This window comes from Balaenoptera ricei, chromosome X (assembly GCF_028023285.1).
Source record: "Balaenoptera ricei isolate mBalRic1 chromosome X, mBalRic1.hap2, whole genome shotgun sequence".
In the NCBI taxonomy this organism is placed as follows: Eukaryota; Metazoa; Chordata; class Mammalia; order Artiodactyla; family Balaenopteridae; genus Balaenoptera; species Balaenoptera ricei.
This window is the reverse complement of record NC_082660.1, coordinates 56,431,483-56,448,836: the sequence shown is the minus strand read 5'-3', so window position 1 is coordinate 56,448,836 and position 17,354 is coordinate 56,431,483. Positions and strand designations below refer to the sequence as shown.

General features: G+C 41.6%; 1 protein-coding gene and 1 non-coding gene across 2 annotated transcripts in view; both read left to right on the top strand.

Moving 5' to 3' along the window:
- Positions 1 to 17,354, top strand: part of MTMR8 (myotubularin related protein 8) — a 204,430-nt gene continuing 187,076 nt past the window's right edge. The window contains exon 1 of the mRNA XM_059911077.1: positions 1 to 95. Within this exon, the coding sequence (XP_059767060.1) occupies positions 72 to 95 (24 nt within the window). The 5' untranslated portion in view covers positions 1 to 71. The remainder of the gene's footprint in view (positions 96 to 17,354) is intronic.
- LOC132358077 (U1 spliceosomal RNA) lies at positions 15,112 to 15,275 on the top strand. Its single transcript, XR_009500430.1, has one exon. It is a non-coding gene; the product is annotated as a U1 spliceosomal RNA (small nuclear RNA).

Here is a 17,354-nt window from a genome sequence, read left to right as displayed (position 1 = left end):
GGCAAGCAGAACGGTTGTGGCGGCAGCAGCCCGAGGAGCGGTGAGGCATTCGGGTGGCGGGAACCGCGGTCATGGACCATATCACGGTGCCCAAGGTAAGGAGAAGAGTTCGGCGAGGCTGGGAGCCGTAGGCTCCCTCTCGGTGCTCAGCCGTGAGCCCAGGCACGCCCCCTCAAGCCTTCTCAGGGTGCTCTTTGACGCCCTCTTCCGCGCGGGACCCGAGTGATATTCCTCGGTTCACACCCTCTTTCACCCAATCTGAACTTTCTTCTCCTTGGGATCCGCCTGCTGGCGGCTGCGGCGCGAAGGAGACGTGGTCCTGTGCCAACCGTCCTCTCACGTGACGCCGACCCCGCGCCGGGTGCTTGCCTGCCGGGTCCCTCCCTGACCTGTCCCTCCGACCCCAGCTCCTCCCGGCTCCCCAGTCGTTACCTCACACACGCCTTTACTCCAGCCTTTTATATACACTCTGCAGTTGTAACAGCCTTTCTTGAGCACCGCAGTTGGCATTGCCTCCTGGAGAGTTACTTCCTTTATCCAGCGTTTCCCTACTCTCCTTTTGACTCCTGCCCCTGACCTGCCCCAGCAGTTGCCTAGACCACCACCATCACCCCCACCCTAGTCCCCCCGCATGCATGTGTGGGTTTTGGGGGCAAAAGCATCTGTCCAGCCCCAAGGTGGGCTATGAGAAAGGAAGGAGGTGTAGCAGAGTGGACCTGGCCTTGCTCAGCCGGGAAGGAAAACCCGAGAGGTGACATTGCCAGGCCAGCTGGCATCTGTGTATAGCTGACCCCCCAGTTAGAGCCTCTTCTACTTCTTTTCTTTCCAGAGCCTACTCTTTCCCTCCCCAACTCCAGCCTCTTTCTATTCGAATTCCATGTCCCTCCTGTCAGTTTTCTTTCTATTATCAGGCTGAGGATCAGAGAAGAGTTACAACTAGTCTCTGCTTAATTTTTTTCTATCCATCATAACAGATGTGGCCCAGGCTAACTGACACACACATAAAAGCCCAGTATGTTGTAATCGAAAGAGCACGGATTTTGAAGCCGGAAGACTCGAGTTAGAATGCCGGTCCCCTCAACTAGTAGCTTATGACTTTGGACAAATTTATTAACCTCTCTGAGACTGTCTTTCCTCCTTTACCAAATGGGGATAATGAAATTTGTTCTCCTCACTTCACAGGGTGGTTGTAAGTACTAAATAAAAGGATGTGTGTGAAAGCTTTTTTGTAACTAAGCTTTTTTTGTATCAACCATTAAGGATCACTAACTGTAAAGAGGCAAAAAGGTAGTTTATTTGGGATCTTAGAATTGCAATTCAGGGATCACAGAAAGTCTGGAAGAAACCAGAATAGTGTCCCACTAGAGGAAATGGCCAGGGTTTTAGAGGAAAAGAGGGACGTCAATGCAGGCTTATACAAGTTGTTTACCAACAATTTGGATTGGAGGGTAAAATTATTCTGTACATAAGGTTGAGTTATGGAATGCATCTCATTCATTACTAGGGAAAGTTATGTTTTCTTAGGCCAGATAATGTCCGGTTCTCAGCATTATTCTTTCCTTTTAGCAACTCATCACCTCTTTAGCAGTTTTAATTTAGAGTGTTCAGCAAAAGTCCAGCATGGGCAGCAAACATGGAGGTCCTCAGGTCATGTCTTAGTCATTCCTGACATAGTTCTTTTCACATTTCCCCCTTTTGCCCATGCTTTTTCCTGAAGAAAACATCATTGGAGCAATTCTTATTCCCACATAGCCAGAATGGCTTGGTTGCCTGCTCCAGGTCCATCATGTCCCTTAGAGGGTGGTTGTGTGAATGAATCAATGGATGGATTGTAAAATTCATTGGAGGCACCGTGATGTTGTGCTGCCTCGAGTTTACTGACTTGTGTGAACATCAACTGAGCAGTAGAATGGCTAAGTATAGAAGTAATCAATTTAAGCAAGCACTTTATCAATATAAAGAAGCTGACAACAGTTATTAAGAGTAATAACCCAGTTTGCAGAACAGTTTTGAACCAAGATCCAATGTTTGAGGGTAACCAACTAAACAAATCAAACATTAGGGGAGTATTAAGACTATCAGAATGAAGTCAATTGGCCTTCTTTTGTTAAGATCTTAATTTGAGTTTCTACTATACCAGAGGCATTTATCCAAGTACAACAGGTGTTATTTAAGATGACACAGACACCTCCAAGTTCTGCAAGAAGGTAATCCAAAGCAAATCTTTTATCTAACACAACATGAGCAAGCAAATTCAGGGAGTCTTTTTGGGCACTTAATGCTCTAGCTGTGGCATTAGCTGTGTCTGCTATGGTAGCAGAGAGATTTCGAATAATTTTGTCAATGGCTCCAACTCCCCACGTGGTTTGAATAATTCTTGGGAACCTTTGAAATCCCTCAGAAGGGGTTTCTTGGCATAGGCAGAAAGTAGAGTGTGTGTGCCATTTGGTAATTTCTGAAGAATTTAACACAGTCAAAGGAACTATTAAAAGTCCTAGAGCACATTGAAAACGTGGGGTTAGAGTGTGGGGGCAGGACATCCCCCAGGTGGTACTCTTCCAACCACCAATAAAGACATAGATGGAGCATAGAGAAAGGAGGTGTCAAAGGTGAAATTCAACCATGGGTTGGTTATATTTGAGCAGCCTAGAAGCCTTCCTTGTAGGAATACATGGGGGTTATCATGAGAATATGTTTTGTTTTTGCACAGTGAAGTAAAGTTGGGTGTTTGGAAGCTGGATCTGATGTTTCTGAGTAACCAAAGGGCCTCGTTGGAACACATGTTCCTAAGGGAATATTCTGGGTTTTATCTGGCTCCAAACAAGGCAAACAAGGAAAGGGAACTGTGGATTTGAGTAGATGAACATGGTATGCTTGGAGAATAGATGAATTCTGAAAAGGATATGGTAGAGGGATACCAGTAAGATTGGAGATAGCCAAGGCAAGGGGATCCTGGGTATTCAGTGAATGATCTAGGGTGCTGATGGCATATCCAATAGTCTGTTAGATTTCCTCCAGTGGCTAGACTTTAGGAAATGCAGAATAAGGCATTATTTTCCCAGGCATAAGGAGCCTGGGTGGATAATAAGAGAGAAAATAACATAACTCTAGTAAAAGAACTATCCCAAGAAAAGTCAACCATTTTAATATAAAGAAGACTAAGGGTAACTCCTGGTCTTGGTTGGTGAAAGAATCCCAAGCGGAATAGATTAATCGAATGGGCAAGAATTGGAGCCAGAGGCTTATTCCCAGCAGAGTTAATGCAAGATAGAATTACCACTCATGGAGGATGCCCACTGTATGTAATAGGGCAAAGCGCATTAATAAAACTGTAACTTCAAGGAGGAGTCCCAAAAGTTCAATTCTCCAGTCCTTCATAGTCAAAATCGAAGGACCAAAGGGCCAGGGTCATTTCCTCTAAACTTTAATTCCTGGACATCAACCTATTCATGAAAATTTTCACTCCTTGAAAGTATGTCTATAAGAAGGAAAGGCAATTTGATGCCTCATCAGTTATTACATAAGGAAGGAGATGTAACAACTCTATGATGACAGCAATTAGAACGAGGGTAACTTGAGGGATTTCATCAGTGAGGATCATGGAGAGTACTGGCCTTGTCCAAAGTCTTGGGAGAGCCATCTACATTAGGTGCCATCTGAGTCACTTCTGGGCCAATTTCAGCTTTAGGTCTCCAACTGTTTCAGAGGCCCACACAGGTGGGGAAACCTTTTTTTTTAAATTGGAAACATGAATCCAAGAATCAATGCCTTTAAGTTTAGCAGCACAGGGTGTTGGTTAAAAGTACCTAATAGGGTCTCTTCTATCTGGGTTGTAAGGAGTCCTTTAAAATACGTCTTTTCCAATAAACATAGTCCACTGGTTTTAAATTGTGGTGTTCTGTATCTCCATCTCCCAGGAGCTCACTGTGGAAAAAGTTTTCAACCAGGTGCTCATTTTTTTTAGAGCCTTAATGAGACTGACAATAATGTAAAAGATCTCCCTTGACTAGAAGGGGCTTATATAGTCCTGAGTCAAGAATCATGGGTTTTTCAATAATTTTTTCAAATGGTTACAGTTTGTGTTTTCGAAAGGTTATAGATATTAAGTTTACCAGAACTATGGGTAGCAATTTAGGCCAAGGAAGGCCGAAGGCCTCAGAGATTTTTGCTAGTTAGGTCTCGATTATGTCATTTGTTCTTTCCATTAGACCAGAAGATTGAGGATGATAGCACAGTGGAAATGTGGTAGTATAGGCCAGATTTCACAAACAGCATTTAGAATTTGTCCAGTGAAATGGACACCATTATCATTATGTAATTGCAGGGGAATTCCCCAATTAAGAATAATCCTTTCCAACAATATTGGCCACTGTAAGGGGAGTTGCATGTCTGCAAGGAAAGGCTTCCACCAAATGGGAATACATGCACACCATCATCAGAACATATTTGTATCCTTGAGAGGGAGACAGGTAGATAACACCCAGTTGACAGATAGCAAAGGGACCAGGAGGCAAAGGAAAGTGGTTCTGAGAAGTATAAATAGGTTTTTCTGGGTTATACTTAGGACAGATCTGACACCTCTGACATATTTCAGCTACTACTTTGGGAGAAGGTTTCCAAAAGTATTGTTTTCCCCAGGCTATCATTTTATCAGTTCCCCCAATGAGTCACTTAATGTATTAATTTTAGTATGGTTTCTTGAGTGGCTTCAGAAAGAGGAGGGTGGCCATTGGCTTATACCAAAGCCCAGTAAGTTGATCAAATGTGCATCCTTCAGAAAACCACCTCTGTTACTTAGCTGTAGCATGCAATTGCCCATCTCTAATAATATCCTTTTTTCTTTTATTGGAGAATAGTTGCTTTACAATGTTGTGTTAGTTTATGCTGTACAGCAAAGTGATTCAGCCACATGTATACATATATCCCCTCTTCCTTAGATTTCCTTCCCATTTAGGTCACCACATAGCCTTGAGTAGAGTTCCCTGTGCTATACAGTCTGTTCTCATTAGTTATCTATTTTATACATAGTAGTGTATATATGTCAATCCCAATCTCCCAATCCATCCCACTCCCCATTCCCCCCTTGGTATCCATATGTTTATTCTCTATGTCTGTGTCTCTATTTCTGCTTTGCAAATAAGTTCATCTATACCATTTTTCTAGATTCCAAATATCTGCATTAATATACGATATTTGTTTTTCTCTTTCTGACTCACTTCACTCTGTATAACAGTCCCTAGGTCCATCCATGTCTCTCTAAATGACACAATTTCGTTCACTTTTATGGCTGAGTAATATTCCATTGTATATATGCACCACATCTTCTTTATCCATTCCTCTGTTGATGGGCATTTAGGTTGTTTCCATGTCCTGGCTATTGTAAATAGTGCTGCAATGAACATTGGGGTGCGTGTATCTTTTTGAATTATGGTTTTCTCCAGGTATATGCCCAGGAGTGGGATTGTTGAGTCATATGGTACTGCTATTTTTAGTTTTATAAGGAACCTCCATACTGTTCTCCATAGTGGCTGTACCAATTTACATTTCCACCAACAGTGTAGGGTTCCCTTTCTCCACACCCTCTCCAACATTTATTGTTTGTAAATTTTTTGATGCTGGCCATTCTAACCAGTGTGAGGTGATACCTCACTGTAGTTTTGATTTGCATTTCTCTAATAATTAGTGATGTTGTGCATCTTTTCATGTGTTTGTTGGCCATATGTCTGTCTTCTTTGGAGAAATGTCTATTGAGGTCTTCTGCCCATTTTTTTAAATGTTTGGCGCCATTTTTTTTTAATTGGAGCAGAGTTGGTTGACATTGTTGTGTTAGTTTCTGCTGTACAGTGAAGGGAATCACCTATACATATACATATATCCCCTCTTTTTTTGGATTTCCTTCGCATTTAGGTCACCACAGAGCATTAAGTAGAGTTCCCTATGCTATACAGCAGGTTCTCATTAGTTACCTATTTTATATATATTAGTGTATATATATCTATATCAATGTCCCAATTCATCCCACCCCCACTTTCGCGTTAGCGTCCGTACATTTGTTCTCTATGTCTGTGTGTCTGTTTCTGCCTTGCAGACAAGTCCTTCTGTAGCATTTTTCTAGATTCCACATATATGTGTTAATATACGATATTTGTTTTTCTCTTTCTGACTTACTTCACTCTGTATGACAGTCTCTAGGTCCATCCATGTCTCTACAAATGACCCAATATGTTTCTTTTTATGGCTGAGTAATATTCCATTGTGTATATGTACCACATCTTCTTTTTTTTTTAACATCTTTATTGGAGTATAATTGCTTTACAATGGTATGTTAGTTTCTGCTTTATAGCAAAGTGAATCAGTTATACATATGTTCCCATATCTCTTCCCTCTTGCGTCTCCCTCCCTCCCACCTTCCCTATCCCACCTCTCTAGGTAGTCACAAAGCACCGAGCTGATCTTCCTGTGCTATGTGGCTGCTTCCCACTAGCTATCTATTTTACGTTTGGTAGTGTATATATGTCCATGCCACTCTCTCACTTTGTCACAGCTTACCCTTCCCCCTCCCCATATCCTCAAGTCCATTCTCTAGTAGGTCTGTGTCTTTATTCCCATCTTGCCCCTAGGTTCTTCATGACCTTTTTTTTTTTCTTAGATTCCATATATATGTGTTAGCATATGGTATTTGTTTTTCTCTTTCTGACTTACTTCACTCTGTATGACAGACTCTAGGTCCATCCACCTCACTACAAATAACTCCATTTCGTTTCTTTTTATGGCTGAGTAATATTCCATTGTATATATGTGCCACATCTTCTTTATCCATTCATCTGTTGATGGACATTTAGGTTGCTTCCATGACCTGGATATTTTTTTTTTTTTTTTTTTTTAAATTTTATAGCTACTTTTATTTATTTATTTATTTATTTATTTATTTATTTATTTATTTATTTATTTTTGGCTGTGCTGGGTCTTCGGTTCGTGCGAGGGCTTTCTCTAGTTGCGGCAAGTGGGGGCCACTCTTCATCGCGGTGCAGGGACCGCTCTTCATCGCGGTGCGCGGGCCTTTCACTATCGCGGCCCCTCCCGTTGCGGGGCACAGGCTCCAGATGCGCAGGCTCAGTAGTTGTGGCTCACGGGCCCAGCTGCTCCGCGGCATGTGGGATCTTCCCAGACCAGGGCTCGAACCCGTGTCCCCTGCATTAGCAGGCAGATTCTCAACCACTGCGCCACCAGGGAAACCCCATGACCTGGATATTGTAAGGAGTGCTGCAATGAACATTGGGTTGCATGTGTCTTTTTGAATTATGGTTTTCTCAGAGTATCTGCCCAGTAGTGGGATTGCTGGGTCATATGGTACTTCTGTTTTTAGTTTTTTAAGGAATCTCCATACTGTTCTCAATAGTGGCTGTATCAATTAACATTCCCACCAACAATGCAGGAGGGTTCCCTTTTCTCCACACCCTCTCCAGCATTTACTGTTTGTAGATTTTTTGATGTTGGCCGTTCTGACCGGTGTGAGGTGATACCTCATTATACTTTTGGTTTGCATTTCTCTATAATTAGTGATGTTGAGCATCTTTTCATGTCCCTCTTGGCCATATGTGTGTCTTCTTTGTAGAAATGTCTATTTATGTCTTCTGCCAATTTTTTTGATTGCGTTTTTTTTTTTTTGATATTGAGCTCTATGAGCTGTTCATATATTTTGGAGATTAATCCCTTGTCCATTGCTTCATTTGCAAATATTTTCTCCTGTTCTGAGGGTTATCTTTTTGTCTTGTTTATGGTTTCCTTTGCTATGCAAAAGCTTTTAAGTTTCGTTAGGTTTCTTTTCTTTGTTTTTGTTTTTATTTTCATTACTCTAGAATGCAGTTCAAGAAAGAGCTTGCTGTGATTTTTGTCAAAGAATGTTCTGCCTATGTTTTCCTCTGAGAGTTTTATAGTGTCCAGCCTTACATTTAGGTCTTTAATCCATTTTGAGTTTATTTTTGTGTATGGTGTTAGGGAGTGTTCTAATTTCATTCTTTTACATGTAGCTGTCCAGTTTTCCCAGCACCACTTGTTGAAGACACTGTCTTTTCTCCAATGTATATTCATGCCTCCTTTGTTGTAGATTAATTGACCATAAGTGTGTAGGTTTATCTTTGGGCTTTCTATCCTGTTCCATTGATCTATATTTCTGTTTTTGTGCCAGTACCATACTGTCTTGATCACTGTAGCTTTGTAGTATAGTCTGAAGTCTGGGAGCCTGATTCCTCCAGCTCCGTTCTTCTTTCTCAAGATTGCTTTGGTTATTTGGGGTCTTTTGTGTTTCCATACAAACTGTGAAATTATTTCTAGTTCTATGAAAGATGCCATTGGTAGTCTGATAGGGATTGCATTGACTCTGTAGATTGCTTTGGGTAGTATAGTCATTTTCACAATGTTGATTCTTCCAATCCAAGAACATGGTATATCTCTCCATCTGTTTGTATCATCTTTGATTTCTTTCATCAGTGTCTTATAGTTTTCTGCATATAGGTCTTTTGTCTCCTTAGGTAGGTTTATTCCTAGGTATTTTATTCTTTTTGTTGCAGTGTTAAATGGAAGTGTTTCCTTAATTTCTCATTCAGATTTTTCATCATTAGTGTATAGGAATGCAACAGGTTTCTGTGCATTGATTTTGTATCCGGCTACTTTACCAAATTCATTGATTAGCTCTAGTAGTTTTCTGGTAGCATCTTTAGGATTCTCTATGTATAGTATCATGTCATCTGCAAACAGTGACAGCTTTACTTCTTCTTTTCCAATTTGGATTCCTTTTATTTCTTTTTCTTCTCTGATTGCTGTGGCTAAAACTTCCAAAACTATGTTAAATAATAGCAGTGAGAGTGGGCAACCTTGTCTTGTTCCTGACCTTAATGGAAATGGTTTCAGTTTTTCACCGTTGCGAAGGATGTTGGCTGTGGGTTTGTCATATATGGCCTTTATTATGTTGAGATAAGTTCCCTCTCTGCCTACTTTCTGGAGGGTTTTTATCATAAATGGGTGTTGAATTTTGTTGAAAGCTTTTTCTGCATCTATTGAGATGATTATATGGTTTTTCTCCTTCAATTTGTTAATATGATGTATCACGTTGATTGATTTGCGTATATTGAAGAATCCTTGCATTCCTGGGATAAACTCAACTTGATCATGGTGTATGATCCTTTTAATGTGCTGTTGGATTCTGATTGCTAGTATTTTGTTGAGGATTTTTGCATCTATGTTCATCAGTGATATTGGCCTGTAGTTTTCTTTCGTTGTAACATCTTTGTCTGGTTTTGGTATCAGGGTGATGGTGGCCTCGTAGAATGAGTTTGGGAGTGTTCCTCCCTCTGCTATATTTTGGAATGGTTTGAGAAGGATAGGTGTTAGCTCTTCTCTAAATGTTTGATATAATTTGCCTGTGAAGCTATCTGGTCGTGGGCTTTTGTTTGTTGGAAGATTTTTAATCACTGTCTCAATTTCAGTGCTTCTGACTGGTCTGTTTATATTTTCTGTTTCTTCCTTGTTCAGTATCAGAAGGTTGTGCTTTTCTAAGAGTTTGTCCACTTCTTCCAGGTTGTCCATTTTTTTGACTTGTAGTAATCTCTCATGATCCTCTGTATTTCTGCAGTGTCAGTTGTTACTTCTCCGTTTTCATTTCTAACTCTATTGATTTGAGTCTTCTCCCTTTTTTTCTTGATGAGTCTGGCTAATGGTTTATCAATTTTCTTTATCTTCTCAAAGAACCAGCTTTTAGTTTTATTGATCTTTGCTATTGTTTCCTTCATTTCTTTTTCAGTTATTCTGATCTGATCTTTATGATTTCTTTCCTTCTGCTAACTTTGGGGTTTTTTGTTCTTCTTTCTCCAGTTGCTTTAGGTGTAAGGTCAGGTTGTTTATTTGAGATGTTTCTTGTTTCTTGAGGTAGGTTTGTATTGCTATAAACTTCCCTCTTAGAACTGCTTTTGCTGCATCCCATAGGTTTTGGGTCATCTTGTTTTCATTGTCATTTGTTTCTTGAAATTTTTTTTTTCCTCTTTGATTTCTTCAGTTATCTCTTGGTTATTTAGTATTGTATTGTTTAGCCTCCATGTGTTTGTATATTTTACAGATTATTTCCTGTAATTGATATCTAGTCTCATAGCCTTGTGGTTGGGAAAGATACTTGATATGATTTCAATTTTCTTATATTTACCAAGGCTTGATTTGTGACCCAAGATATGGTCTATCCTGGAGAATGTTCCATGAGCACTTGAGAAGAAAGTGTATTCTGTTGTTTTTGGATGGAATGTCCTATAAGTATCAATGAAGTTCATCTTGTTTAATGTATTATTTAAAGCTTGTGTTTCCTTATTTATTTTCATTTTGGATGATCTGTCCATTGGTGAAAGTGGGGAGTTAAAGTCCCCTGCTATGATTGTGTTACTGTTCAATTCCCCTTTTATAGCTGTTAGCATTTGCCTTATGTATTGAGGTGCTCTTATGTTGGATGCATAAATATTTACAATTGTTATATCTTCTTCTTCGATTGATCCCTGGATCATTATGTAGTGTCCTTCTTTGTCTCTTGTAATAGTCTGTATTTTAAAGTCTATTTTGTCTGATATGAGAATTTCTACTCCAGCTTTCTTTTGATTTCATTTGCATGGAATATCTTTTTCCATCCATTCACTTTCAGTCTGTATGTGTCCCTAGGTCTGAAGTGGGTCTGGTGTAGACAGCATATATACGGGTCTTGATTTTTTATCCATTCAGCTAGTCTGTGCCTTTTGGTGGGAACATTTATTCCATTTACATTTAAGGTAGTTGTCGATATGTATGTTCTGATTACCATTTTCTTAATTGTTTTGGGTTTGGTATTGTAGGTCTTTTTCTTCTCTTGTGTTTCCTGCCTAGAGACTTTCCTTTAGCATTTGTTGTAAAGCTGGTTTGGTGGTGCTAAATTCTCTTAGCTTTTGTTTGTCTGTAAACGTTTTAATTTCTCCATCTAATCTGAATGAGATCCTTGCTGTGTAGAGTAATCTTGGTTGTAGGTTTTTCCCTTTCACCACTTTAAATATGTCCTGCCACTCCCTTCTGGCTTGCAGAGTGTCTGCTGAAAGGTCAGCTGTTAACCTTATGGGGATTCCTTTGTGTGTTTTTTGTTGTTGTTCCCTTACTGCTTTTAATATTTTTTCTTTGTATTTAATTTTTGGTAGTTTGATTAATATGTGTCTTGGCGTGTTTCTCCTTGGATTTATCCTGTATGGGACTCTCTGCACTTCGTGGACTTGACTGACTATTTCCTTTCCCATTTTAGGGAAGTTTTCAACTATAATCTGTTCAAATATTTTCTCAGTCCCTTTCTTTTTCTTTTCTTCTTCTGGGACCCCTATAATTCCACTGTTGGTGCATTTAATGTTGTCCTAGAGGTCTTTGAGACTGTGCTCAATTCTTTTCATTCTTTTTTGTTTATTTTGCTCTGCGGTAGTTATTTCCACTATTTTATCTTCCAGGTCACTTATCCGTTCTTCTGCCTCACTTATAGTGCTATTGATTCCTTCTAGAGAATTTTTAATTTCATTTATTGTGTTGTTCATTCTTGGTTTTTTGCTCTTTAGTTCTTCAAGGTTCTTGTTAAACATTACGTATATTTTCTCCATTCTATTTCCAAGATTTTGGATCAGCTTTACTGTCATTACTCTGAATTCTTTTTCAGGTAGACTGCTTATTTCCTCTCCATTTGTTTGGTTTGGTAGGTTTTTGCCATGCTCCTTCATCTGCTGTGTGTTTGTCTGTCTTCTCATTTTACTTAACTTACTGTGTTTGGCATCTCCTTTTCACAGGCTGCAGGTTCGTAGTTCCTGTTGTTTTTGGTGTCTGCCCCCAGTGGTGAATTTTGGTTCAGTGGGTCATGTCGGCTTCCTGGTGGAGGGGACTGGTCCCTGTCTTCTGATGGATGAGGCTGGATATTGTCTTTCTGGTGGGCAGGGCTGCATCCGGTTGTGTGTTTTGAGGTGTCTGTGACCTCATTATGATTTTAGGCAGCCTCTCTGCTAATGGGTGGGGTTGTGTTCCTGTCTTGCTAGTTGTTTGGCATAAGGTGTCCACACTGTAGCTTGCTAGTCATTGAGCGGTGCTGGGTCTTACGTTGATATGGAGATCTCTGGGCGAGCTTTTGCCATTTGATATTACGTTGAGCCTGAAGGTCTATGTTTGACCAGTGTCCTAAAGTCGGCTCTCCCACCTCAGAGGCACAGGCCTGACACCCGGTTGGAGCACCAAGACCCTGTCAGCCACACAGCTCTGAAGAAAATGGAGAAAAAAAGAAAGAAAAAAAAACAGATAAAATAAAGTTATTAAGGTAAAATTTTTTTAAAAGCTATTAAAAATAAAAAATTAAAAAGTAATAAAGAAAAGAAAAGCAAAGAAAGAAAGAAAGAAGAGAGCGACCATACCAAAAAACAAATCCACCCATGATAACAAGCACTAAAAGCTATACTAAGAAAAATAAATTAAAAAGGGACAGACAGAACTCTAGGACAAATGGTAAAAGCAAAGCTATAGAGAGAAAATCACACAAAGAAGCATATACATACACAGCTTCAGAAAGAGAAAAAGGAGAACAATATATATATCTATATATAAAAGAAAAGGAAGAGAGCAGCCAAATCATTAAACAAATCTACCAATGATAATAAACTTTAAGTACTAAAATAAGATAAACATAAAACCAGAAACAAATTTGATGCAGGAAGCAAACCCCAAGTCTGCAGTTGCTCCCAAAGTCCATCACCTTAATTTTGGGATGATTCATTGTCTATTCAGGTATTCCAGAGATGCAGTGTACATCAAGTTGATTGTGGAGATTTAATCGGCTGCTCCTGAGGCTGCTGGGAGAGATTTCCCTTTCTCTTCCTTGTTCGCACAGCTCCTGGGGTTTTGCTTTGGATTTGGCCCCACCTCTGCATGTAGGTCGCCTGAGTGCATCTGTTCTTCACTCAGACAGGACGGGGTTAAAGTAGCAGCTGATTAGGGGTCTCTGGCTCACTCAGGCCGGAGGGAGGGAGGGGTACGGTATGCGGGGCGAGCCTGAGGTGGCAGAGGCTGGCGTCATGTTGCAACAGCCTGTGGCATGCCATGTGTTCTCCCGGGGAAGTTGTCCTTGGATCACGGGACCCTGGCAGTGGTGGGCTGCACAGGCTCCCAGGAGGGGAGGTGTGTATTGTGACCTGTGCTTGCACACAGGCTTCTTGGTGGCTGCAGTAGCAGCCTTAGCATCTCATGCCCATCTCTGGTGTCTGCACTGATAGCTGCAGCTCGTTCCCATCTCTGGAGCTCTTTTGGGCAGTGCTCTGAATCCCCTCTCCTCGTGCACCCCAAAACAATGGTCTCTTGCCTCTTAGGCTGTTCCAGAGTTTTTCCCAGACTCCCTCCTGGCTAGCTGTGGTGCACTAGCCCCCTTCAGGCTGTGTTCACGCAGCGAACCCCAGTCCTCTCCCTGGAATGTAACCTCCGAAGTCAGCTCCCAGCCCCCACCTGCCCTGGCGGGTGAGCAGACAATCGTCTCAGGCTGGTGAGTGCTGGTCGGCACTGATCCTTTTGCGGGAATCTCTCTGCTTTGCCCTCTGCACCCTTATTGCTGCACTCTCCTCCGTGGCTCCATAGCTTCCCTCCAGCTGAACCACTGTCTCCACCAGTGAAGGGGCTTCCTAGTGTGTGGAAACTTTTCCTCCTTCATGGCTCCCTTCCAGAGGTGCAGGTTCTGTCCCTATTCTTTTGCCTCTGTTTTTTCTTTTTTCTTTTGCCCTACCCAGGTACGTGGGGAGTTTCTTGCCTTTTGGGAGGTCTGAGGTCTTCTGACAGCTTTCAGTAGGTGTTCTGTAGGAGTTGTTCCACATGTAGATGTATTTCTGATGTATTTGTGGGGAGGAAGGTGATCTCTAAGTCTTACTCTTCCGACATCTTGAAGGTCTCTGTTGTCTTTTAAAAGGGAATAAAGGGGTTGTGCATACAAGGAGAAATTGGGAACACAACTTCTGCAATAGCTTCCTAGCTTGAGAAAGCCTCTCAATTGACATTTGGTGCCAGGAAGTGGTAACTGAGATATGCCCTGGATGTGTGTAGGATGAAGCAGTAGTCCTCGGGGAGGGGCATAAGCAAATAACCCAAGTATCTTACCTGAGTTGGAACAAATTGGAGCTTATCCCTTGAGGCCTTATGCCCTTTGTGTGCTAGCTGAGTGAGGAGATGTAGCCTGACCTTGAGGTTTGCTTCCTCAGTGGGGGAGCATAACAAAAGGTCATCAACATATTGGAGTAAAGTAGAGCCATGGGTTAAATTCACATTGGCCAAGTCTTGTCTCGATATTTGTGAAAAATAAGTAGGGCTTTCCATGTAGCCCTGAGGCATAATAGTCCAAGTAAATTGACATCCCTCACACCTGAAGGCACACAGGTATTGGCTATCTGGATGGACAGGAATGGTGCAGAAAGTACTATATAAATCTATGATTGTAAAAAATTGTGTGTTTAAAGGGATTAAATTGAGAATGGTATGAGGGTTGGTGACTACAGGGTTACGTGGTATGACTATATTGTTTATGGCTCGGAGATCTTGAATAAGATGACAACCTCGACCATGAGGCTTGAATATCAGAAGGATTGTTGTGTTACAAGGACTAGTTCATGGGATTATGAGACCCTTCTGGAGGTGTACCTTGGCAGTGGGATGAATTCTTTCCAGGGCCTCAGGCCTGAGAGGGCATTGTCTGAGGTGAGGTGAAGATTTATTAGGGTCTATCTGTATCTTAATTGGTGGTGCTGAATGAATGTATTCTATGTCATTTGAAGAGGTGGACCTTAAGGTAGGAGGAACAGAATCTAGCAAATCCTTATGACTGAGAATTGACAAGGTATGAGCAAGAAGAGGAATTTCAATATTAGTACTAGATTCAGAAGTAAATCTCAAGGGGTCAAGAATTTGTAAATGTATTTCCCCTTTTGGGTAAAAGGAAATATTAGCTTGTAATTTTTCCAGTAGGTCTTGGCCCAAACGGTGTACAGGAGCAGAAGGAACAAGAAGGAACTGGGGTGAATTCCCTGAAAATAGCCTATCTCAAAAGACAATGGGATACTTACCTGGCAGAGGAGATACCATGATCATGAAGGTGGTTTTCCCAGGGTGAGCCTCACTCACTGCACTGCGAGTGTGCTGACCCCTGTGATTTCCCCAAATGGGGAAAACTCGACTGTGTAATTTGTGGTGGTGGGGTACTGCGTGCGCGCTCTCCCCTGAAAAACAAAAAAAGACAATGGGGACAATTTGCTTACCTTCATAACTGTGTTGGAAACTCCCACCATTTGTACCTCTTCTGTACTTCGAGGAACGGGGAGCCTTGAGGTTGGTGAGGTTCTAGACAAAGTTGCTCCTGTGTTCAGAAGAGCAGTAATAGCTTCAGCTCCTATAAAATGGTCCAGTTCTCCCAACGGTGTTAGTGGGAATACTGGGAAGACCCCAACACTTTCTTCCAGAGCATCCCTATTTGTGGGTGTCTAAAAAAGGGAGGTGCTTCTCAAATTTCTCAGAGAGTTCATGAAAGGGGCCAGGGTGAGGGGCTTTGGGATGCTGATAGGGCCCTCTTTTTAACTTTGGGTGCTTCTTCCAGTGGTCGGGTTGGGGCCTTGATCTTGGTAGGGTCCATTAGAGGAATTTTGGTCTTTCTGTTGAGGCGGCCACTGAGCAGCAGTGGCCAGTTGCTGCAGCTGCAAATTCATGATTTTAATGGTCTTGCGTTTTTCTGTGTGTTTGATTGTTTTAGATAGCTAATTAGCCAAATTGACCAGATCAGGAGTGGCCATTATTTCCCAATTTAATTGTACCAGTTTCACCAGCAGTCTGAGTTCCTCATCTAATCCCCCAACAAAGATTGAATTAAAGAGGGTTTGAGTATTGTTTGCCCCAGCAGGTATTCTGGAGTTTTCCCAGAATACTGTCTATAGGCATGAGTAATAATCATGAACAGTTTCATCAGGTCGTTGTGTAGTAGACTGAATTTTTCCCCAGGAAGTGGTACACGGAAGAGCCTGAGAAGTTGCTTCACGAAGGGCTAGAGCTGCCTGAGAAGCTGGTGCCACTGCATCAGTGTCGTTTCTATGGATATCTTTCTATGAAGCCAGTTGGCAGTAGTTTGCCAATGTCTGGCTTGGCTTTCTCCAATTAAGATGTGGGTTAGTTGATACAAGACAGAGAAGTCTGGATCATAGGTTCATATCACAAAGTTAAATTCTTCCACAAACCAGGGGGGTGGTCCTCAGTGACCTTGGGAAATTCCTGAGCTATGGCCCGTAATTCTGCAGGGGACCAAACCCTGTAGTCTACCAGATAACAGGTGCCAACAGGGTTCTTTTATGTCATCTCTGGTATACCATTGCCATTTACCTAGGTAAGCACAGGAGGCAGCCCCACACTTTTTGTATATGTACCCAGCAGGAGTCCCAGATGGGTGAGAATCTTCCCCCATAGCAGTCTGAGACTGTGACCGTCCCATTATTATGCACTCACCAAAAGGAAGTAAGTCCTTAAGCGATCAGTTGATTAAACAAAAGACACCCAGAATAAAGGCCTGAACCTCAACCAAAGAGGGAGGTTCTGGACCAAAAAGACTTACTTCCCAGGCCTGGGGCCACCAGGGAGGCGGTAAAGCACAAGGGACTCACATAGGTACCTTGCTCAAATCCATGGCAGCTTCGGAGCTGGGCATATCACTTCAGATCCCACTTCTGACACTAATAATGTCAGCTGAAAGGACCACGGTCTGTAAAAAGGCAAAAAGCAGTTTATTTGGGGTCTTAGAACTGCAATTCAGGAATCATAGATTCTGGAGGATACCAGAATAGTGTCTCACTAGAGGAGAATGGCGGGGGTTTTTATAGGAAAATAGGGAAGTTAATGCAGGTTTACACAAGTTGTTTACCAAGAATTTGGATTGGAGGTCAAAATTATTCTATATAATATGTTTGGGTTATGGAATGCATCTCATTTGTTACTAAAGAAAGGTATGTTTTCTTAGGCCAAATAAAGTCCAGTTCTCAGCATTATTCTTTCCTTTTAGCGACTCAGCAACTATATAGCAGTTTCAATTTGGAGTGTTAAGCAAAAGTCCAGCATGGGCAGCAAACATGGAGGTGCTCAGGTCATGTCTCAGTCATTCCTGACAGTTATTTTCATACTAGAAAAGTCTTCTCCCTACTTGTTAACTTAAGATTATGATGCTGCTTGATGGGCAAAGCAGGAACTCCAAGCAAGATCCCTGGTAGGATCCAGCCTTGCTTTTTTCTGGGCCCCTTCCTTTCCAGGTCATATCATTTGCACCA